The sequence below is a fragment of the Pan paniscus genome, chromosome 1 (genome assembly GCF_029289425.2).
Source record: "Pan paniscus chromosome 1, NHGRI_mPanPan1-v2.0_pri, whole genome shotgun sequence".
NCBI lineage: Eukaryota > Metazoa > Chordata > Mammalia > Primates > Hominidae > Pan > Pan paniscus.
Window position 1 is genome coordinate 171713197 of NC_073249.2, and position 23462 is coordinate 171736658.

A 23462-nucleotide genomic window follows, 5' to 3' on the forward strand; every position below is an offset into this window, starting at 1 on the left:
GTTTGCCAATATTTTGTTGAGGATTTTCGCATCTATGTCATCAGGGATATTGGCCCGAAATTTTCTTTTTTTGTTGTGTCTCTGCCAGGTTTTGGTATCAGGAAGATGCTGGCCTCATAAAATGAGTTAGGGAGGAGTCCCTCTTTTTCTGTTGCTTGGAATAGTTTCAGAAGGAATGGTACCAGCTCCTCTTTGTACCTCTGGTAGAATTCAGCTGTGAATCCATCTGGTCCTGGGCCTTTTTTGGTTGGTAGGCTATTAATTACTGCCTCCATTTCAGAACTTGTTATTGGTCTATTCAGGGATTCGACTTCTTCTTGGTTTAGTCTTGGGAGGGTGTGTGTGTCTGGGAATTTATCCATTTCTTACAGATTTTCTAGTTTGTTTGTGTAGAGGTGTTTATAGTATTCTCTGTTGGTAGTTTGTGTTTCTGTGGGATCAGTGGTGATGTATTCTTTATCATTTTTTATTCTGTTTGATTCTTCTCTCTTTTCTTCTTTATTAATCTGGCTAGCAGTCTAGGAATTTTTCCCAAGCAACTGAAAAGCAAAAAAAAGCAGGGGTTGCAATCCTAGTCTCTGATAAAACAGACTTTAAACCAACAAAGGTCAAAAAAAGACAAAGAAGGGCATTACACAATGGTAAAGATATCAATGCAACAAAAAGAGCTAACTATCCTAAATATATATGCGCCAAATACAGGAGCACCCAGATTCATAAAGCAAGTTCTTAGAGACCTACAAAGAGACTTAGGCTCCCACACAATAATAGTGGGAGACTTTAACACTCCGCTGTCAATATTAGACAGATCAATGAGACAGCAAATTAATAAGGATATTCAGGACTTGAACTCAGCTCTGGACCAAGCAGACCTAATAGACATCTACAGAACTCTCCACCCCAAATCAACAGAATATACATTCTTTTCAACACCACATTGCACTTACTCTAAAATTGACCACATAATTGGAAGTAAAACCCTCCTCAGCAAAAGAATGGAAGTCATAACAATCTCTCAGACCGCAGTGCAATCAAATTAGAGCTCAGGATTAAGAGGTTCACTCAAAATTGCACAACTACACGGAAACTGAACAACCTGCTCCTGAATGACTACTGGGTAAATAATGAAATTAAGGCAGAAATAAATAAGTTCTTTGAAACCAATGAGAACAAAGACACAACGTACCAGAATCTCTGGGACACAGCTAAAGCAATGTTTAGAGGCAAATTTATAGCACTAAATGCCCACAGGAGAAAGCAGGAAAGATCTACAATTGACACCCTAACATCACAATTAAAAGAACTAGAGAAGCAAGAGCAAACAAATTCAAAAGCTAGCAGAAGACAAAAAATAACTAAGATCAGAGCAGAACTGAAGAAGATAGAGACAACCCTTCAAAAAATCAGTGAATCGAGGAGCTGGTTTTTTGAAAAGATTAACAAAATAAATGTAAGCATTTATAGCTACAAATTTCCATCTCATAACACTTCTTTTGATATTTCCCATAATTTTTGGCAAGTTGTATTTTTGTTTTCATTTGTCTTAATATATTTTCTAATTTTCCCTCTGGTTTCTTTGATCCATTCTTGACTTTTTTTAATACCTCTGTTTTAGATATAATATGTATAATCTGCAGAATTTCTCAAATATAGTTATAATTTTATCTGTTGTTTGCAAGTCTTTATTACAGGATTAATTGTGTGTATTAACACTTGTTCTATTCTCATGCACTTTCTAATATACAGAGATTTCTGGCCCCTATATCCCAGCTTCTACATAAATATTATTTTGAAACATTTAACCTTCTGTTTTAACATTCCAAATGTCTAAGAAAGAAGTCAGGATTTTGGTTTCTGAGATGAGGTCATTGTGAGTGACTTAGAAATGTTAAAAATTCAGCTAAAACTTAAAAATTATGTTATAGTTTACCATCAAGATTTAAGCTGAATTAGACATTAGCTGTATATTTATGGTAATAAAAAATAATTCTTTAGTGATATTTCAGAGAATGGCTTCCCCCAGTAGACATGTGAATTAAAAGCTGTAGAAATTTCTTCTTTTATCTTTGTATACTTTTTACTTTAGAATTCCAACTTTTCCTAGTTAAAATTTTTCTAAACAGATGAACTTTTTATTTGAAAGACCAATGATTCTTCAGTATAAATGTTTAAGCCATTTTTAAGAAGTTAAAGCTATTGTGCTTATACTTGTTGTAAGTCAGTTCACTTAATATAAGTACATGTTAAGATTTAATTTTTTATTTAATATTAAGTTCCTCTAAGTTTTACGAAAGAAGCAGAAAGCATTAGACGAGAGTTTTAACATATACTCTTAAAGAATCTCTTAAAAATATGTTGAAGGTAGAGCTATTTAATTTCACATCAAAGTGAATCTTTAATTATATGTTTGCATAATTTAAAAAATTATGTCTCACAGCTTTTTTTAATGCCTAAGTTTGGTACATATTTTCCCTCAGTAGTATGATGATGATAGTTGCATGCTATATACCAAAGAAAAAAAATAGTATGGTAATAATAATAGCAGTTACCATGGGCCAACTATACACCACACAGCATACTAAACTGCTTATGTATGTTTTTCTTTTAATCCTCAGACTGGCCTAATGAGTTTGGCAGTTTTATTGTCTTCATTTTTTATAACCATAATTCTTGGTTCATTATATATTCTCCTCATTAGTTTGTGCTTGAACCTTTTCTATATGTTTGTGTATATGCGTATGTTTTTTATTTCCAATACTGTAGTAAGCATTTTAGAAGTTAGAAAACTAAAAGTTAAAAGTGAAGTAGTTGTCCATGGGACATCCAGCTGCTATAAGTAGGGGAGCCGGGTTTAAAACCCATTTGTGTCTGATTCTAAAACCTGTGCTGTTCACTACTGTAATTGCAGAAAAAGCTTCTTTGATCATCCTCTGTAAAATAGTTTCCCTGTCTCTTTCTCTTCTTACTCTGCTCTGTTTTTCTTCTTAGTGCATATTACCACTTGACAAATGTGTATATTTCTAATTTGTTGTTTGTCTCCCTTCTTAAGTTCACTGATCTCCCAAAACAGTTCCAGGCATTTGTAGGTGCTTAGTAGATACTGGTTGAAATGTAAATGAATAAATGAATGTAATGAGTGTATTACGTATGCAATCAGTGCATATATTATTTTAAGATGTGATAGATTTAGTGTTTCCCTCTCTTTACACCGTTATTTCTATTACTATATCTGTATTAGTAAAATCAGTATGCTTCTTGCTAAAATATGGAATTTGAGTTAATATAAAAGTAGTTATGCTTACCAAAATTATCTTGCTCACTTGTTTTATGAATTTGTTCTTACAAGGAAAATGCTTTTTATTTTCAAATCAGCCTCTTATTAGTAACTGAAACCTTTCTGTTTTTTAGACTGTTATCTCAGTGTATGGAGTATTTTGATTTGAGATGCCAGTTATTAGATGATCTGACAAGTAAGTAAATGACTAATATGTAGGGGAGAGGGGCTGGGGAAGAGTAGAAGAGAAAGTCACACGGACATTTCTAAATATGATTTACATATCTCAGGTGTAAATACAATTACAATTGTTTGAAGTTGAACCTTGTTTTCTTGAAAATAGCATATAAACCTATGTACCAGTGAGCTCTTCTTCTGTTACATAACCAGTCATTAATGAATTGAGAACATTTGTTGATTTTTTAAATTGTCAAAGGCTCATATTTTAATTACACTGATACGAAACTATTGTGAAGGGTCTTTCTCTCCGGTGTAGTCTGTTATAATTTTAAAGGTTGATTGTTGAAGGAAAGAGGGACTCTTTGTTGCGGCATGTTGATAGTGTTAGAAGTCAGTTCATTAGTGTTAGTTGTAAAGTATCATGGTTAGAAATTCTTTTGTTAGTGTGCTGAGATTTTAATCGTCTGTACTTACCCTTAAATAATGCAAATGTACATTGGAATGCTCTGTGTAAATTTTAGTTCAGATCATGAGTTTGTTATTCTCCGCTCTTCACAAAGAATTTGCTTCAGCTTACAGGAAATTAATAAAATAAAAATCAGGATCCACAAAAATAGCAATTGGTAAAGAACGTCAAGACCAGGAGGAAAAAAAATACCTCAGAATTAATTTGTGAGGTTCCTGAAGGCCAGAGGTAAAAAGGAAGCAGCATATGGTTAGTTGTTCAAATACCCTGTAAGAAGAAATAGAATAGTTTCTCAAAAGAAGCTAATCTCTTTCCCACCACCTAAGTCTAAAAGAAATTTCATACAAAGGCCATCATGTAATGGACACATAAAGACAGTGACTAATAATCCTCAACAACATTTCTATGGTGGCAGATGCTTTCATCAGTTTCGTAAGTGTCTGTCAAAAACAGGAGGTGGCCAGGCGCAGTGGCTTACGCCTGTGATCCTGGCACTTTGGGAGGTGAAGGTGGGTGGATCACTTGAGATCAGGAGTTCGAGACCAGCCTGGCCGACATGGTGAAACCAAAAACACAAAATCAGCCGGGCGTGGTGGCACGTGCCTGTAATCCCAGCTGCTCGGGAGGCCGAAGCAGGAGAATCGCTTGAACCCAGGAGGCAGAGGTTGCAGTGAGCAGAGATTGCACCACTGCACTCCAGCCTGGGCGACAGAGCGAGACAGAGTCTTCAAAAAATAAAAAATAAAAACAGGCCACATTGCTCTGAGCAATGCAGTGGAATTGGTTTCGTGGAGAGGGAGTTAATGCAGTGTGAGAGTGTGTCTTGATTCAGAGAGAAGATCTGTTGGATCTAGCGAAGTGGGTGGACTACATGTCCATCTAACAGTCTCACATAACACTGGTTTTCACCCAGGCTCCCAGGGAAAGCTGACCAGCAGCCATACAGGCTTTGCTTTCTGCTCTGCAGCAAGGACAGGAATCATGAGTTGGCTACACACATGCAACTTTGAAATGAGTGAACGAGTTATTAATGTAGACCTTCCCTGTGTTGTTGAGTGATAAATGAGGGACCCAGGATCTCTTGTTAAGATCTTGGGCGGTGAGGGGAATTAATTCTCGGGTAATAACATGTCTTGAAAGAAACAATATTTGCCAATTCTGGAGTGTTTTCCGTAAGCCAGTGCCTATACTAGCACTTCATACACAGCACCCTGCAGTGTAGGTGCTGGTCTCATTGCATAAATAAGGAAACAAGGTCATACAGTAAGTGGTAGACATAGGGTTTCTATCTGGTCCCAGTCCAGCTCTGACTGACCCTAAAGGGTCCTTCTTCACTTCACCATGTGGAGACCCTGCTTGCTTCTCACTATAGTGCAGTGGAAGTAGAGCATAATCACTCTTCCTCCCCTCCCAAGTCTCAACTTCCAATATGAAATTGTGCTTTAAGTCCTTGTTTGAAGGGGCAAGTGAGATACATAATACAAAAGAACAGAGTAGTTCTCAGGAGTTTGGCACATTGTTTAGAAACCTGGACTCTGGCAGCTGTACTTCTGACCTCATTCTCCTTTGCAGAACTCAGCCCTCCCTTGGTTCAGGTAACACTGCAGGAGTGTTGATTCTCCTTATACCCTTCTACGCCTTCTTTCTCTAGAAGATTTTGTTTCCTGAGACTTCTGCTAACCCCCACCAAACCAGGAGCTCCTTCTGAGCAGGAATTTGTCTCCCTCATCTTATAGCCTCAGCATATGGCACAGTGACCTGCACAGAGGAGGCAACCAACAAGTGGTTTATGAATGGGGGCGCCTTCATTCCCTGTGGGCAGCAGCTATCACCTACCATTTGTTAATGACAGTTTTGTGGGGTTTTTGTTTGTTTCTTTTTTTTTTTTTTTTTTTTTTTTGAGACAGAGTCTTGCTCTTTTGCCCAGTCTGGAGTACAGTGGCGTGATCTCAGCTCACTGCAACCTCTGCTTCCTGGGTTCAAGCAATTCTCCTGCCTCAGCCTCCCGAGTAGCTAGGACTACAGACATGCACCACCGTGCCCGTGTAATTTTTGTATTTTTAGTAGAGATGGGGTTTCACCATGCTGGCCAGGCTGGTCTCGAACTCCTGACCTCATGATCCGCCCGCCTCAGCCTCCCAAAGTGCTGGGATTACAGATGTGAGCCAGCTCGCCTGGCCTTAATGATAGTTTTTTAAAGATCTGTAAAGTGAAAGATTGGGGCTTGACTTTGCTTACTTTAATTCAGGACTTTGACTCCATAAAGGGAAATCCTTCTTTCTTTGTAATGGATTTTTTTTTTCCTTCTTAGCTTCAGAAATGGAGCAGTTAAGGATCAGCCCAGCTACGATGCTTGAAGATGAGATTACTTGGCTGGATAACTTTGAACCTAATCGTACAGCTGAATGTGAGACCAGTGAAGCGGACAACATCTTACTGGCAGGGCACTTACGCCTCATCAAGACCCTTCTTTCACTCTGTGGGGCAGAAAAGGAAATGCTTGGTAATTATTGCTCCATCTTATCACATGGCAGATTCTTCAGTGCTTGGTTATTGCCAGTATTGTGTGTAAGTGGGAAAATAAGATAGATGCCAAGTGTTCCATGGAAAATTGACCCTTCACACAATAGGAAATTGTCCGTTATTTTAGTGGCTAACAAACTTAAGGTGTACTTTACCTGTGTCATTAAACAACATAGAGAATTTTATGGTGTTCAAAATAGCTGGATCACATAACTTCCTAATACCAAGTAAGAATTATAATTCAAAGTAGATTTTTCTCTTTTTGCTGTTATGTACTTTGTAATATATAATTTACTGTCTGTCTTCTTTTAAGGGTGATTCTCATCTGAAGAGGCAGCCCCTAACCACCCCTGCCCTCCAGTGGTGGGGTACATATGAGATTCTCCTAGGGTACACATGTAATTTGTAAAAGATTATTCAGTATTATAAATTGTATTCAGAAGACAAATGAAAAATTAACTCTCTCTTTTATAACACAAACCAAGCTTTACAAAATATTCTTGGCTACTGGGGATACATAGAAAAGAGTGATTCTTAACCAGAGAGAGAAAGGCATATCATTTTAAACTAAAGAGGCAAGATTTTAAAAGTTTCAGAAACCCTTATGTGGACTCCCCTATGCCCAGAGTAAGAATTGTTCACTCAAACCATTCTGCCTTGTGGTGTCCTTGGCACTTGTGTTTCTAAAGTGAAAGCTTGACTCCTTCCACTGTATTGTAAGCCCATAAAGGAACACACCCTCACCTGCCTGTCTTTGTATTCTGTCCCCTTTGTAGTCTACCCCACAAGCTTTGCCATGTAGTAAGTGCTCAAAAAATAAACATTAAATTAAACTAAATGCTCTGCTATTGGGTGGCATCGGGTACCTTTGCTGCTCTGACAAGAAAGTGCAAGATAGGATCTTTGAATTAAAATATGTGTTCATCTTCAACATGAATATTATGCTCTATTCCAGGTTCATCACTCATTAAACCATTGTTAGATGACTTCCTTTTCCGAGCTTCTAGAATTATTTTAAATAGTCATTCTCCAGCTGGCAGTGCCGCCATCAGTCAACAGGACTTTCATCCAAAGTATGGAAAATGCACGTTGTGTTCAGTTTTGGTAAAAATTCTAATTTGAAACTTCAGTCCCAAAAGATTTTGTTAACTTGGAGTTTGTCTTCCATCTGTGAGTCTGTGTATCCTATATTATCCACTAAATGAAGAAATGCACGTGAAGCAGCTTAGCATAAAGCCTGCCTGGCACATAGTAAGCACGGAGCAAGTGTGCTGGTACCATTATTATCCTCAGAATGGAAGAACAAATAAAAATGTGGCTAACTTGGTCAGTAACAAATGCCAAGAGAAACGAAGGTTATAAAAATTATGTCGAAAGTACAAGTAAATAGGCTCTGAGTAAAATCTTGAAGGTTTCTCAGGAGAAAACGATAGGTGCTTTAGTGCATGAACCTTGTCGTTTGCTGAGTGCTGGCTGTGTTCTGTTAACTGCAACTGCTTGTGATTTATTACAGTAGTAATTTTGGAATCAAATTTTGTATTAGTTTTATGGGTACAAATTTGAAAGATCTCTTTGTAATGTTGACCCTCCTTGAGTGGTATTTATACTCTTGGAGGTAGGAAGAAGAGGCAGAGCTACAAGCTGCTATTTCATTTGCTCCAAATCTAACTAACTTTGTTCCTTTCTCATGAAAACCAGAGTTAATTGAGTAATCCTGAAGAAACTATTTGCTGTTTATAGTGAAAAGGGTTCCTGTACAATTTCAGTGGTTATTGAAATGGACAAGGCATAATAAGCAGTATTTTGTGGAATCCTAAGAGGTATCTTATCACATATAATTATTTCTCTACTTAAAGTTGCCTCATTAGCAAAATCTGTTTTAGGTAAGAAAAAAAAGTAAAACCCTTTATTAGAACTCTTGGGGTATTCCTCAGGCTGTGACTCCCATCCTCATTGCTACCCCAGCCCTGTTTTGGAAGATTTGGTGCTAGGTCTATGGTAGTCTTTTATTAAAGCAGCAGAAACAAGTGAATATTTTAATTTTCAGTAAACACAAAAGATACATCTTTAGCAGTTTTATTATTAATAAAAGTAGTTCCTCCATAAATGAAGAAGGAAGGAGTGTTTTTGTAAAAATCATATACAGTGCCTTGACTAAAAAAGGAAACATTTGTTTCATCCCTCCCCATTGTACTGAATAGTGTTGATTTATCACAGTAATTCCCAGTCTTTTCCCACCAAAACCTTCAAGGAAGAAAGAGATTTAAAATACACAGGAACTCTTTTCAGAAGTAATGCTATTTTGTATCACAGTAACAAAGCAACTTTTAGTGTTTAGCCTGTGTAAATGGCACCTCCCTATTCTTTTCTTACTGTCCTTTGCAACCCTGAAGTTCAGATAAGAAGCAAAGGACAGTGCCAGCTCCATGGCCATTGTCCTCAGTGCCTGGTGTCGTGCTGGTCTAAAAGCCTCATAAGCCCCCTTAAATGCCTCCTCCTACATTCCCTAAGTGTTTCACTCAGAGGTTGGCTATCCTCTTTTCTGTGTATCCTTCCTAACCAGTGATCCCTCAGTAATGCAAGGTTAGCATTGGTTAAAGTGAGATATTATTGTCCATCTCCAAAGTGGTTTATACTACAAGGCAGGCAGTGTAGAAAGCCTTTGATTTCATGCAGAATGCTTGCTAGTTATCTTTTGTGTCACTTTAAACGAATTGATTTGACAAACTGTATTTTTGTCTCCATTTTTTTCATAGAAAGTTCACATAAAATGTTTATGGCTATCTATTCTGGTTTTTACAGCTTTCTTTTGCTGCCATCCTAAGATCTTCTTAGGATGACAGCGATAAAATCTTTCTACTTACCTATTTTATTTGAAAGACAGTTATTCCCATGTCATCTTTATTACAGAGTTCTCTTTACTCTTTCTCCTCCATTCTTGCTGATCCATTCATTAGATGAGACTATTCTGATCATAAGTGAAAGAATTTTGCTACTTTATCATCAGGCCAAGAAGATAGTTACTAATTCCTCCTGTATTCATGACCCCTGGATTACTGGATGTCTGGGGTTAGACCTGACTTAAGTATGTTTGAGGAATTGGAGCTCTTCTACTTTCATTTCAACTGTTGATTTAGTTTAATGAGTAATTTAAGTAGATTATTCATTGTTGAAATTGACTTGTGTCTTTTGTTTCTAGGTGTAGTACAGCGAATAGCCGATTGGCAGCCTATGAAGTCCTTGTGATGTTGGCTGATAGTTCACCTTCAAATCTTCAAATTATTATAAAAGAACTGCTTTCTATGCATCACCAACCTGACCCTGCTCTTACCAAGGAGTTTGATGTAGGTTTTCTAGACATTGATGAACTTAATTTTTTTAGAATGATCTCTGAAACATATAATTTTAAGACTGTATTTGCATTCTGCTGACCACAAAGAAAGTCAGTATTATTATTTTGCTTACTGTGTTCACATACTCAAATCAAGTATAAGCTATAGTATCACTCTAATATACTGAATATATTATGAAATAGTATCCTTTTAATTAAAGAGGGAGAGGCATTTTCAAGTTGCTTGGTAGTTATTCTCAGTAAAAAGTAGCATTCCAACCTATTTTTTCAGTGACTTTATGCTGGGCATAGGCCAGACCCTAGAGATACAAGTCAAATAAACATTGGCTCTATCACAGTACAGCCTATGTTCAGTTAAATTCAACCAAAATTTATTGAGTTTAGTATGTGCTAAAAGGCATATTAGGCTTTTGGAGGTCAAAAATGAAAATAGGATCCCAGCCCTCAAGAAGGTCAGTGTATAGTGAAAGAGACAGGCCCATAAGCAGATAGTTTCAATGTAATGTGATACAATATGAGATAGAGGTATGTCCTCAATACTCTAACACAGAGGTACTTCACCACCAGCTGTTGGTATCTCAGAAGGCTTCTTAGAGGAGATGAAACTTAAAATAGGGCCATAAAAACTAGTGAACCAGGTGAAGCAAGGTGGGAAGGTCATTCCATTCCAGTAATGAGAAGAATATGAACACAGCTGTGGAGACATGAAATAGCTTAGTGTATGTTGGGATCTGCGAGAGGGAAGTATATTGCAGGTCCACTGGAATACAGACTAGAAATGGGAAGATGCTTTCAAAGCTGCCATTTGTGTTCTCTGACATCACAGAAAGTCAGACTTACCCTTTGGATGCCTGAGTTAAGTATTACAGAACTTAGAGGTTAGGTAGGAAAGGAAGTGGGGACAGATGTCCTAAATAGAGGGAGTAGCACTTGGCAAAGACTTAGAAATGTGGGCTCTCATAAGTTGGAAATGGTTTTGATTGATCAAAATGGTTTATAATGCTTTAATTTATAGGTTATGTTATGTGTTACTTTAGATGCATTTATTTAATCAGATTTAAATGAACTTCTTATATTTTTCCTTACATCAAAAATTGTATCAGCATAATGGAGGCAATATCTGTGTTAGATAAATATTTATATTTTTAGCACTGTTATAAACCAGTTTTTTTTTTTTTAATCTATGCTTTGGACTACAAATAAATTTCGGTGTTAATTAAGTCTTAGAAATAATCCTGCTGTAAGTATATGTCTGATGTTAATGAAGAGTAAGTAATACTTAGGAATTCCTTGAGATCTAGAAGACCTACACATTTTTGTCTGCTAGTTGGTTATTACATGGATGCAGATACTTAATATGTGCAGATAGCATGATTCTGGTCATGGCATGAGAACCAAGATCTTTGAATAGCATTTCAAAGTGTAAAATTACAGTATCCTTTTCCACTTGAAGAAGTGCCATGTTGAACTTTATCCACTGTGCTTTTTCTGGATCATTTCTACCCAGAAAAGCACTGTACTGGGGTCTATGTTATTTCAAAACACCTGTAAGTAAAATGGTAGGATAGTCACCTATTTAATTATATGTTTACTGGAAGAAGTTTAATAGAAGAATGTTACCTTCTCTAAAAGGAATTACAATATGAGCCTTTTTTTGCCATCCAGATTGGTCAGGATCCTTCATGGTAATCACTTCATAGACTCACATTCCTTTTTTTCAGAGTACTACCTTAATTCATGAATATATAGTAGGACATTTGCTTGATTATGCCTCTTTACCCTAATAGACTGTAAGCGCCTTGAGATCAGGGGCCGTGCACATTTCTGTTCTCTCTTATATCCCATGCACAGTGCCTGGCAGATAGAAGGGTATTTAATCAATATTTGTTGAATGATAATCAAGTAACTATATAAATAAACAAATACACACCTATCTGCCAGGTATTTTATGACTGAAAAAGCAACATTGAGATAGCAGTATTTGATAATTATATCAGCATCTGCAGAAGTACTTCATGAACATAGGTTTTGCCAGCATAGCTTTCATAACATGCTGGTTGGGTAAATCTGTGAATATATCTCCCGCATAGCTATAGTGTAAATGTGTCTGTGGCAGAAATGCTCATTCTCCTCCTCTGCTGTTTCTATTCCTCTCTTTTCCAGTACCTTCCCCCAGTGGATAGCAGGTCCAGTTCAGGGTTTGTGGGGCTGAGAAATGGTGGTGCAACTTGTTATATGAATGCAGTCTTCCAGCAGCTGTATATGCAACCTGGGCTCCCTGAGGTGATTTCTTTTTTCTATCCTTTTTGGTACGATAGATAATACGTGCGTTACTTGAAAATTGTTTCATAGTTTTTTATTGCTTTTGGGGTTTCCTAAAACAAGACATAACTTGCGATTCTTTAGTAGCTCCTGAAATGTGTAAAGACATGTTGTGTATAATCACACATTTTTATAAAGTTGCTGTTGTAATAAGCTGCCTATATTACAGATGAACTTGACCTAATGTGATTTTTGAACTCCAAAGTTGTTTTTAAATTATATTCCATAAAGTTACTGACAGTTTTAGTATTTTAGAAATACATAGGGTCTACCATGAGCACTTTACAATAATATGGTAGTAGCTTATAGTAGTCAGTGGTTTTGAGAGTATTCCATGTGTACTGGGCTACGCTTATTTCCTGTAGAGATCCTGGTATTACTAGACCGGTTTTTCATAATCAGAGTTTAAGGACATGATTTTTTCATAATTACACCAGCTAGGAATTATTAAAGTTAAATATCTGCAGCATTATAGCCATGTCCAAACATACATAACATTCTAAAAAAGCAATGTGGGTACTAACATGTACATATGTCAGAGTTTCCTGTGAAGCATTTTAAATATTTCAAGCTTGATATGTTTCTTTTCTGTGCAGTCATTACTTTCAGTGGATGATGACACAGACAATCCAGATGATAGTGTGTTTTACCAAGTGCAGTCTCTCTTTGGGCATTTAATGGAAAGCAAGCTGCAGTACTATGTACCTGAGAATTTTTGGAAGGTATTTCACCCAGTAACTCTTGAGATTTAAAGATGTTAAATATTTGGCTACATTCTTTCTCTAATGGTAATGGTTTTTTGTTTTTATTAACTTTAGACTAATCTCTTGCCAAGAAACTGTAAAAGGATTTGGTATACCATTGTTGAAATTGGTACTTGGTTTCAAATCATTAGAATGTTGAGAATAGTCATTCAGTTCCTAGGAATTTGCTCATCTTAATTATTTTGAATATTTTTAATGATTCTTATTTTAGCTCTTGGAAATATTTGTTCATATCATTCCCCTGACCCTGTGCCGATTTCACTAATGTTTTTAAATAAAGAACACTTTTTTTTTTTTTTTGAGACGGAGTTTCGCTCTTGTTGCCCAGACTGGAGTGCAATGGCGCAATCTTGGCTCACCACAACCTCCACCTCCTGGGTTCAAGCGATTATCCTGCCTCAGCCTCCCAAGTGGCTGGGATTACAGGCATGCACCCCCATGCCTGGCTAATTTTGTGTTTTTAGTAGAGATGGGGTTTCTCTGTGTTGGTCAGGCTAGTCTTGAACTCCCGACCTCAGGTGATCCGCCTGCCTCGGCCTCCCAGAGTGCTGGGATTACAGGCGTGAGACACCACATCCGGCCAAGAACACTATTTTTAAACATTGCTTTACTGTGTTTCACATATTGGAGGATCACCTTGTGTTTTTCCCCGTAGGTTGATTAGTTTCTAAGAGAGAAATTCTCTGTTCCATGGCCTAGATCTTACCCAGTACCCACTTTTGATTTCAGAGACTTGTTATGATTGTAAGGGGACTAGAAAAAAGGGTGGATGGCTGAATACAAGCTAGTCTCACTTCACTAGAAATGTCCACATCCTAATAGTGAACCTGGTTTTTATAAGCATTTAAGTGTTCTTTCATGTTCCCTTTCTACCACATTCAGAAATTGCTACTTTTCCTTTAAAAACATTTAATTTTTGTTATATAGATTTTCAAGATGTGGAATAAAGAACTTTATGTGAGAGAACAGCAGGATGCATATGAATTCTTTACTAGTCTCATTGATCAGATGGATGAATACCTCAAGGTAGTAAAAGTTTTACTTTCCCTCTAACTCCCTCAAACTCTAATTATAGTATGAGAATAGTGTCTTAGCATTTGGGGTTACTATGAAACTGACGAATCAGAAATTGATTATCTTTAACATAAGAACTATAATGTATTCTGTGTTTAAACATCAAAACATAACACAGATCAATAGAATTGTATATTTTCTCTTTTTTTTCTTTTCTTTTTTTTTGAGACAGAGTCTCGCTCTGTCACCCAGAGTGGAGTGCAGTGGCACAATCTCAGCTCACTGCAACCTCTACCTTCCAGGTACAAGAGATTCTTGCACCTCAGCCTCCCGAGTAGCTGGGATCACAGGTGTGCACCACCACGCCCGGCTAATTTTTGTATTTTTTGGCAGAGATTGGGTTTCGCCATGTTGGCCAGGCTGGTCTCAAACTCCTGGCCTCCAGTGATTCACCCACCTCAGCCTCCCAAAGTGCTGGGATTACAGGCTTGAGGTACCATGCCTGGCCTAGAATTGCATATTTTCTTAATTCATCTAACGCTCAGTAAAGTATGTAACTCTTAATCTCTACTACATAATAATAACCATTCCTACCTACATATTCTTGCGGTGTGTCTACTGAAATAATCTGGCCTCAGAAGAGTGCTGCAGTCACTGGTGAGCTGATGGCCCTGTGCAGAGCAGAGAGTGCTCTGGCAAAGGAGAGAAAGGAGCCAGATTAAAAAGTTATTCGTGGTGCTGTTGAAACCCAAAGCTCTCTACCTGTACCCTGTAAGCCATGTGGCAGACTTCCTAAACGGTATTGCCTTCTCAGATCCCGCTGTCACTGCCAGCATTGGCCTCTCATCAGTAGGCACAATTCTTCCATTTTTTAAAGTAACTTGCAAATTGATGGCATTCTATCCACAAGAAAAAAGAAAAGATTGCCGAGAGTTGCCCCTAACTTGGTCCTTGTAGCACAGGGAGAAGGATTCAGAATCACCCTGGAGAACACTCTCTTGTCATCAGCTCTACCTGACCCATCCCTCCTCGTCTTCCTCTTCTGATCGTCTGCATCACTGACAGTGGGGCCAATAATGGGTTTAGCCTCCATTCACCACAGCTGACACTACCAGAATGACGCGTTTTGTTTTGGTCCTTAAATTGCAATGTGTTAATAAAATTCTGTATACTCATAAGTTCAGGAGGCATCACTTAAAATTGTAACTTTTCATTCCAACAGAAAATGGGGAGAGACCAAATTTTTAAGAATACATTTCAGGGCATCTACTCTGATCAGAAGATCTGTAAAGACTGTCCTCACAGGTGAGTGAAGATATCACTGACACAGGAAAAATGATCATCCTTTTGAAATGATTTGTTTAGTATGTTGTAAATTTTGCATTTGTTAAGAGACTTTGAACTCTCTCCCTGTCAATAGATCTATAAGTATTTAGTGACTTAAATTTCTTTGCTTTCTACTTCCAGAAGGAGAAAAAATTTCTTTGTGAGCTTAAGAAAATATTCATTGAAATTCATAATTTTAAGCAATTCTAAATTGTCACAAAGTGGCATTTTAACTTAGTAATGGACTTTTAAAATATTGAGGGACTCCCAGATTAAAAATGTAGTTCTGTGTTCAAGCTTAGGTATTATGATAATTGAAGAGTTTTAAATTCCATTGTTGATTGTGGGTTTTCTGTTATTTCCTAATCAGATATGAGCGTGAAGAAGCTTTCATGGCTCTCAATCTAGGAGTGACTTCTTGTCAGAGTTTGGAAATTTCTTTGGACCAATTTGTTAGAGGAGAAGTTCTAGAAGGAAGTAATGCGTACTACTGTGAAAAGTGTAAAGAAAAGGTATTATGTTTGCCCTTTTTAAAAAACAAGATTAATTTGTTATTCGCATAGTGCGTCTTTGTTTTATGTAAAATCAGTATTAAGCTCCTACTATTATTTCCATTAGATTGTGTCATTACTTGTTTTCACATGGATCAGAAAGGCCTTTGCATTAATTACTGTGCTGTTTTATTTTCTCCATGGAGATCATTCAGATTTGCTCTTTTTCCTTTTTTTTTTCTTTAGAGAATAACAGTGAAAAGGACCTGTATTAAATCTTTACCTAGCGTCTTGGTAATTCACCTAATGAGATTTGGGTTTGACTGGGAAAGCGGACGCTCCATTAAATATGATGAACAAATAAGGGTAACTTTTTTTCTTCCTGAAATTTTTCACAACCATTCATTTCCTCACTCACTTCTTTTTTTTCCTTTTTCAATTTTCATATTCTGTCTACCATGTTAAGGCTGTTGTCTCAGCATTATGAAGAGCCCCTTATCTTAGGCAGCTGCTGCTACTGGAATAGGCAGATCTGGAAACAGTGGCCCTCATTTTTAGAAGGCATCCTAGTGATTACTATGAAGGAAAATGCCTTCCTTAGGGCTCAAACCAGAGGCTACTTTAGACGTTCCCAGACTTAACATTTCTGAGATTTTATACTTGAACTGGAGAGGTAGTTGTTCCTAGCTTAAACTAGGAAAACACATCCTCTTATTTGGATCTCACTTAACTGGGTACTGCTGTATATGTTAGTAATCAACGTTAATATGGTCTTTTTGCTTTTACGTAGTTTCCCTGGATGCTAAACATGGAGCCTTACACAGTTTCAGGAATGGCTCGCCAAGATTCTTCTTCTGAAGTTGGGGAAAATGGGCGAAGTGTGGATCAGGGAGGTGGAGGATCCCCACGAAAAAAGGTTGCCCTCACAGAAAACTATGAACTTGTCGGTGTCATCGTACACAGTGGGCAGGCACACGCAGGCCACTACTATTCCTTCATTAAGGACAGGCGGTAAGAGTTTCCTGAGGCAGCACTTACTCACTTTCTGCCCTCCCCTGCTCTCCGTTATCATCCATACTCACCGCTGTGGTGCAGAGACACTTTGGCATTGTTCTTGACTGTGTTTCGTTTTGAAGTTTTAAAGCTTCGTGCAACTGGTTTTACCCCTTCAATTTGAAAAGTTGTTTTAGAAATTGAAATAATTGTTGCTACATATTTCTTAGATATTTTCAAATGGTAAACACCTGCTTTATTTGTAGACAATACATTGAGATCAATGCTAAGGATGAGGAGGTTGATTTTTTTAACCTTATAATGTTTGTCTGATCTCTGGGCTCTAGAGGGTGTGGAAAAGGAAAGTGGTATAAATTTAATGACACAGTTATAGAAGAATTTGACCTAAATGATGAGACCCTGGAGTATGAATGCTTTGGAGGAGAATATAGACCAAAAGTTTATGATCAAAGTAAGTATTTACAAATGGATATTTTCCATTAGTTTTTTTATTTATAGTTTTCTATAAAAATTAATAGTATTCTTTATATAAAAACACAACAGATTTTGTTATTTTTATTGTACTACTATTCTAGCAATAGAACCATGAGCAAGCTCTTTAATAACCAAAGTGAAAATGTTCAAGCTGTTTATAAAAATTTTTTAAAATAATTTCTTACAACAACCTTGAGGGATAGGTAGGGGTGCTGGGAGTAAGTTAAAAGGATGAAATGAGCATCAAAGAGAAACTAATGAATACTGAAATTGAACCTTAAAAATAGTTTTGGAAGTAGTTATCCATTAAAATTTTCAGATTTCCTTTTCACTTATGTAGAGGTGTGACTAATTAGAGAAGGCATTTCTAGCACCTGTGTTTTTAAAACCATATTTATTATGCAGTGTGGCAAAGCAGTCTTTCCCTCCACAATCCCCACTCCCAGGAAAAAAGAGTATGAGGAGAAGTACAGCCCAATCAGAACTTGCTATTTGATAAAAAGCTATTTGGTGGAGACCTTAGCATTTCAGAAACCTGATTTTGAAATCTTCTAGTGGTATTTCTAAATTTTTAGCTGTATTGGATTCACTGTATTAGATTTTGATACCATGCCATTATAGTTAAGCATCTTATGGTGGTAACCTTTAAGAGTTGGATATAGTATTGTCAGAATTTACCTGGATTTGGCCGATCTTGGCAGAAATGGTTAAGTGAGGCCAGTTATCCCATCTTGTGCCACAGAACATATTTTTAAATGTCACTTGCTATTTGCTTACATTTAGACCTCCCTAGGATACTTACCTTCTTTCTCTTACTCCATTACCATACTGCTCCCTTATTCCTTGTCCCCACCTATATCACTTCCAAGTGAGAGATCCAGCTAGGCCCACAACTGAAGTATCCTGACTTCCATGCTAAGCACTACTCTAAAGACACTCACATTTTACTTATACTTTGCATTTTACAAATTTAGGGAGTAGTTAACTACTTGCTGGAATAATGGGCCCTTTGTTTTAGATTGTCAAGACAAGAGAAACTTTTATTTACAGATGTGTTTCTTAATGTCTTGTTATAAAGCAAACCCATACACTGATGTGCGCCGAAGATACTGGAATGCCTATATGCTTTTCTACCAAAGGGTGTCTGATCAGAACTCCCCAGTATTACCAAAGAAAAGTCGAGTCAGTGTTGTACGGCAGGAAGCTGAGGATCTCTCTCTGTAAGTGTCTCTTCCATGTAATTTGCTGTGTGATTTCTGTGGTGATGATGTGGTCTGTGACAATATAGTATTTGAGATTTTAAAGATAATTAGCTAAGCTGGAGAGAAATTCTAAAAAGAATTCCAAAAAGAAAATAAATCCCTTATTGCTTCCTGGTTATTTTCTTGGCAAGAAGTTGTTACATATTTAGAAACATGCACGTAAGTTATTTCATTCTAGAATTGAAGTGTTTTGTTTTTTGTTTTTTTGAGACAGTGTGGTCTCACTCTGTCACCCAGGCTGGAGTGCAGTGGCATGATCATAGCTCACTGCAGCCTTGACCTCCCAGGCTGAAGCGATCCTTCCACCTCAGCCTCTTGAATAGCTGGGACCACAGGCGAGGGGCACCAGGCCCAGATATTTGGTTTGTCTGTTTTTTGTAAAGATGAGGTCTCCCAATGTTGCCCAGGCTGGTCTGGAACTCCTGGGCTCAAGCAATACTCCCATCTAGGCTTCCCAAAGTGCTGGGATTATAGGCATAAGTCACCATACCTGGACTTTTTTTTTTTTTTTTTTTTAATGTTAGCAGCATTTGTTGAATACACTTTTTGTCCAAAGCATAATGCTATGCCAACACTGTCAGAATGTTGTTGTTTTTTAAAGGTCCTGTTGTCAGTGAATTTGCCTTTTAATATATTGGGTCAGGAAAGTGTTTACTTTTTCTTGTGAGAAATATGACTATATGTGTTTTATTAAATTTGAAAACTTGGTTCAATACTTTGTTCTTATAAGACTTTGAGTGTGTGGCTCTAAGATAAGTTTATTTCACTGCTTTTTTAATGGCTGGGAAAGATATCTCACAATAATATGTAGGAAGAATTCATTTTGTGCTTACTAAATGTTAAATCTCATATGCCACTTAAGTAAAAATTTGTGTTAAATTTGCCCTGCACTATTTTATCTTCTATAATGTCAATCAGTTCTCCCAACTAATTAGAAAGTATTGCATTTTTAATTTCTTAATTGATACATTATGATTGTATATATTCATGTGGTACAGTTGTATGTTTCGATACATGTATAATAATCAAATAGTCTAATACCCTGTTTATGTGAATTTGGCAAGTCTTAGTAACTACTGAAAAAATAGCCACTTTATACTAGACAGAGTTTTCTGATTCTATCTCTCAGGTCAGCTCCATCTTCACCAGAAATTTCACCTCAGTCATCCCCTCGGCCCCATAGGCCGAACAATGACCGGCTGTCTATTCTTACCAAGCTGGTTAAAAAAGGCGAGAAGAAAGGACTGTTTGTGGAGAAAATGCCTGCTCGAATATACCAGGTAAGAACCATATAAAAAATTCTAAGGGGGAATATCCACGTGGACATCAAAATGTATCTAGTAGGTCCAGAAGTACTCCTGCTGGATTAGTCGTACCACTGGTGCTACATCGTCTTACACACTTGTCTCATGAACCTTTTATGCCACGCCACAGAGGGGGCCATAGAGCTAGAGCCATGGAGTGCTAAGAACACAAGTATGAATACACACTCAGGATTGGCAGGCACAATCACTGACCTGCTCTGTGAGTGTAAAATGTCACAAACAGAGTTGTGGGGAGTGGGCAGTAAAGAATTCGTGTTGCTGAAATAAACTTATTTTGTCTGGAGAGAAAAACAAGTTAAGGTTCATAACCTTTGAGTGGGACTAATAAAACAATCATTGGCCATTATTTATTGAACACCTACTGTGTGCTACGTGCTTTAAGCACATCTTTATAAAAGATTATTGTGCAGTATCAGGTTTTATTCTCATTTTTTGGATGGAAAAACAGGTTCAGAAAAGAAGAAGTATGTGCCAGTGTCACAGGGCAAGGATCTAAATTCAGAACTGTCTACTCAGTCCAGAGTTTATACACTAATTAATCAAAAGCTCAGTAGCTAGAACAAGAGAATTTGAGAAAAATATCCAGTCTTACATTAAGAAAGAAAGAGAATTAAGCCATCTGACACAAAGGAAGCATGGAGTTGGTTGTGCTTGGGAGAGCTCTGTTTATCCCCTTCTACCTAAAATACCAAGTTAGAATTCATTTGTCCTTCACATGGCAGTTTACCTGAATTTCCCAAAAGGGTATGGTTTAATGAATAGTAGTTCTTATAACATCTTATATGTCAAAGGAAGGTTTTCTCTCTCCTCTTTTAAAAGTTCAAAACTTGAGAAAGGGGAATTATAAATTATAATTCACTTTTTGTAAGTGCTTTTTACCTATATTTTTACATATCATTAGAAATATCCTTCACATATTGAATATTTTTCCATTTCATAAAAATAATTATTAATCTTCTTTCGTAGATGGTGAGAGATGAGAACCTCAAGTTTATGAAGAATAGAGATGTGTACAGTAGTGATTATTTCAGTTTTGTTTTGTCTTTAGCTTCGTTGAATGCTGTAAGTAACTAATTGGATTGTTAGAAATAAGAAAGGGTTACAATTAAATATGTTTTAGCTAAAGCATTCAGGTTAGATGCAAAAAGATTTTCCCGTAAATGTAGCCCATATTGGGTAATATTAAAATGCAGGCAGCATTCTGAATGTATAATGTAGATGGTGGGGAGGTGTGACTTCCCACATACTGGCTTTCTAAAGTGCCCTTGTTTAGATTTATAAAAGAATCTTAGAATAGCTATAACTGTGAGCTCATGTCAATGGATATTGGTCTTTGTGGAGATTCCTAATTTGTAATAAAATATCACAAGGCTAAAGATTAACTTTCAACTACTTTTCCTTGAGTACCATGATTGTAATTTGCCAATAAGGGAAAACAACATTCTTAGTCTCTTGATGACTTAACATCCTGCGGTCTAACAACTGTTTTGAGAGGATTTCATAAAAGAAATGAAGACAATGGCTTTTCTTAACCTTTTTTAAAATTTAAATGGAACATTTTTTTATAATGAACTGGCAAGATTCTTCTTATTAGTATTTAACTTTATCATGTGTGTATATAATATTCATATATTGTGTGTGTATCATAATTTAGTTTGTAACAATGTGTAATAATCTATAAAACTTCTGTGAAAAATATCCTCTTTCATGTTTCCCTCTCTTAGACTAAATTAAAGCATCCATATTATCCTTGCATGGCAAAGGTGAGCTTACAGCTTGCTATTCAATTCCTTTTTCAAACTTATCTACGGACAAAGAAGAAACTCAGGTGAGAAGTGATATGTTTTGATAATCTGTTGTGACAGAGGGCACTGGTGAATTCAATTGAAGTTGAATTTATAATTAAAATATTGTGAAAGCAGCTACCTAATTTTATTCAGAGGACTAAGACATGGTCTCTAGCTTTAAGAAACTTCTAACCTAATGGAAAGAATAGCTCAAACAAAAGAGAAATACCTAAAAAGAGAATTTATACCAAGGTATAAATTCTGTACATCTTCGAATTGGGCAAAATCATATCCAGATAAGGAGATTAGAGTAGGCTTTAAGACACTGATGTTCTCAGAGGGTTTCGAAAGGCAAAACAGAGAAACACAGAGGGCTCATTTTAGGCAGAAAGGAAAGCCTGAGTAACAGACAAGACTTGGCCTAGGGAACCATGAGTGACTAATTGTGTTTTAGCAGGATGTGTGAGAGACTTCTGGAGCTGAGGCTGAATGTTGGGTTTAGAACTCACCGAGTGCCCTTAGTGCCAGAGCAGGGAGTTTGGGCTGTGTTCAGTGGGAGATCGTGAAAGGTTTTTGAACAGGGAAGTATGTCCAGAGTAATGCCTTAGAACAACAGCCTCCAATATTTTTAGCAACAGAGAGTGGTTTCATGGAAGACAATTTTTCCACAAAAGGGAGGGTTGGGGGGACAATTAGATTCTCATAGGGAATGCACAGCCTAGATCCCTCATGTGTGCGGTTCACAATAGGGTTCATGCTCCTATGAGAATCTAATGCTGCCACTGATCTGACAGGAAGCGGAGCTCAGGCTGTAATGTTCGCTGGCACACCACTTACCTCCTGCTGTGCGGCCCTGTTCCTAATGGGTCCCAGGCCGGTACTGGTCCATGGCCCAGGGGTTGGGGACCTCTGCCTTAGAAACTTTACAGACATTGACTGTATCTTATTCATCATTGGTTTTATGGTTTTTTTGGGTTTTTGAGGCAGAGTCTCACTCTGTTGCCCAGACTGGAGTGCAGTGGTGCAGTCTTGGCTCACTGCAACCTCTGTGTCCCGGGTTCAAGCGATTCTTCTACCTCAGCCTCCCAAGTAGCTGGACTACGGGCGTGCGCCACCACACCCAGCTAATTTTTGTATTTTTAGTAGAGACGGGGTTTCGCCGTGTTGAGCAAACTACTCTTGAACTCCCAGCCTCAGGTGATTCGCCTTCCTTGGCCTCCCAAAGTGCAGAGATTACAGGCGTGAGCCACTGTGCCTGGCCTCGTCATCGGTTTTTATCTTCAGCACCTGGTAAGGTGCCTGCACATTATAGGTTCTGGATAAGTCATTGTTCTGTGAATAAATGAGTGAAGAATGAAGAGTATTGAGCAGTGGTTTGTAGAATATACCTAGAGTAAGGGGAGACCCAGGGTGAGGAGACCAGTTAGAGTTAAAAGACCACTTAAGTTCCCAGTCTTTTCCCTCTCACTAGCAAAGTGAGCTTCTCCAAGTATGGAGAGATTTTTGGACAGATTTTGCAGTCAAGAAACTCTTCAGAAAAAATATATAGTGACAACTTCATTTTTATGTATAATAATCAAAGATATATTATTAAGTGATCTCAGTCTTTATTATTTGAAAAAGAAAAAATAATGTATTCCTTTCTTTTAATGTCTGGCATAGGATTAACTAATTAGTCCCTATGCCTGTCCTGGCATAGGATTGGTCACTTTTGTTTGTGAAATTTGCTCATGCTCTTTACACATTGCCCACTATTTCCATTTTGTTTATATGGCCATTTTACACAGTGATCATTTTGGGACATTGGGGGATGTAAGGGAGGTGTTATGAGGGCTTGGGTAGAATAGTCATTATACCTTTTTTCTGCCTGAATATTTTTTTTTATTCC

The 23462-nt window shown here is 37.3% G+C and overlaps 1 protein-coding gene across 3 annotated transcripts in view; it reads left to right on the forward strand.

Annotated features, from left to right (window-relative positions):
* The window catches only part of USP24 (ubiquitin specific peptidase 24), a 148784-nt gene that overhangs the window by 101596 nt on the left and 23726 nt on the right, over window positions 1-23462 (forward strand). For all 3 annotated transcript variants that reach the window (XR_004672856.3, XM_008967853.4, XM_034965914.3), the window contains exons 39-54: window positions 3409-3470; window positions 6232-6423; window positions 7399-7516; window positions 9643-9787; window positions 11959-12078; window positions 12714-12839; window positions 13809-13907; window positions 15118-15200; window positions 15592-15733; window positions 15959-16078; window positions 16503-16723; window positions 17053-17177; window positions 18279-18420; window positions 19592-19742; window positions 20754-20849; window positions 21512-21615. Coding sequence is in view for 2 of the 3 variants with exons in the window: in XM_008967853.4 (XP_008966101.2) it covers window positions 3409-3470; window positions 6232-6423; window positions 7399-7516; window positions 9643-9787; window positions 11959-12078; window positions 12714-12839; window positions 13809-13907; window positions 15118-15200; window positions 15592-15733; window positions 15959-16078; window positions 16503-16723; window positions 17053-17177; window positions 18279-18420; window positions 19592-19742; window positions 20754-20849; window positions 21512-21615 (2046 nt within the window). In the remaining variant the exon portion in view is untranslated. The remainder of the gene's footprint in view (window positions 1-3408; window positions 3471-6231; window positions 6424-7398; window positions 7517-9642; window positions 9788-11958; window positions 12079-12713; window positions 12840-13808; window positions 13908-15117; window positions 15201-15591; window positions 15734-15958; window positions 16079-16502; window positions 16724-17052; window positions 17178-18278; window positions 18421-19591; window positions 19743-20753; window positions 20850-21511; window positions 21616-23462) is intronic.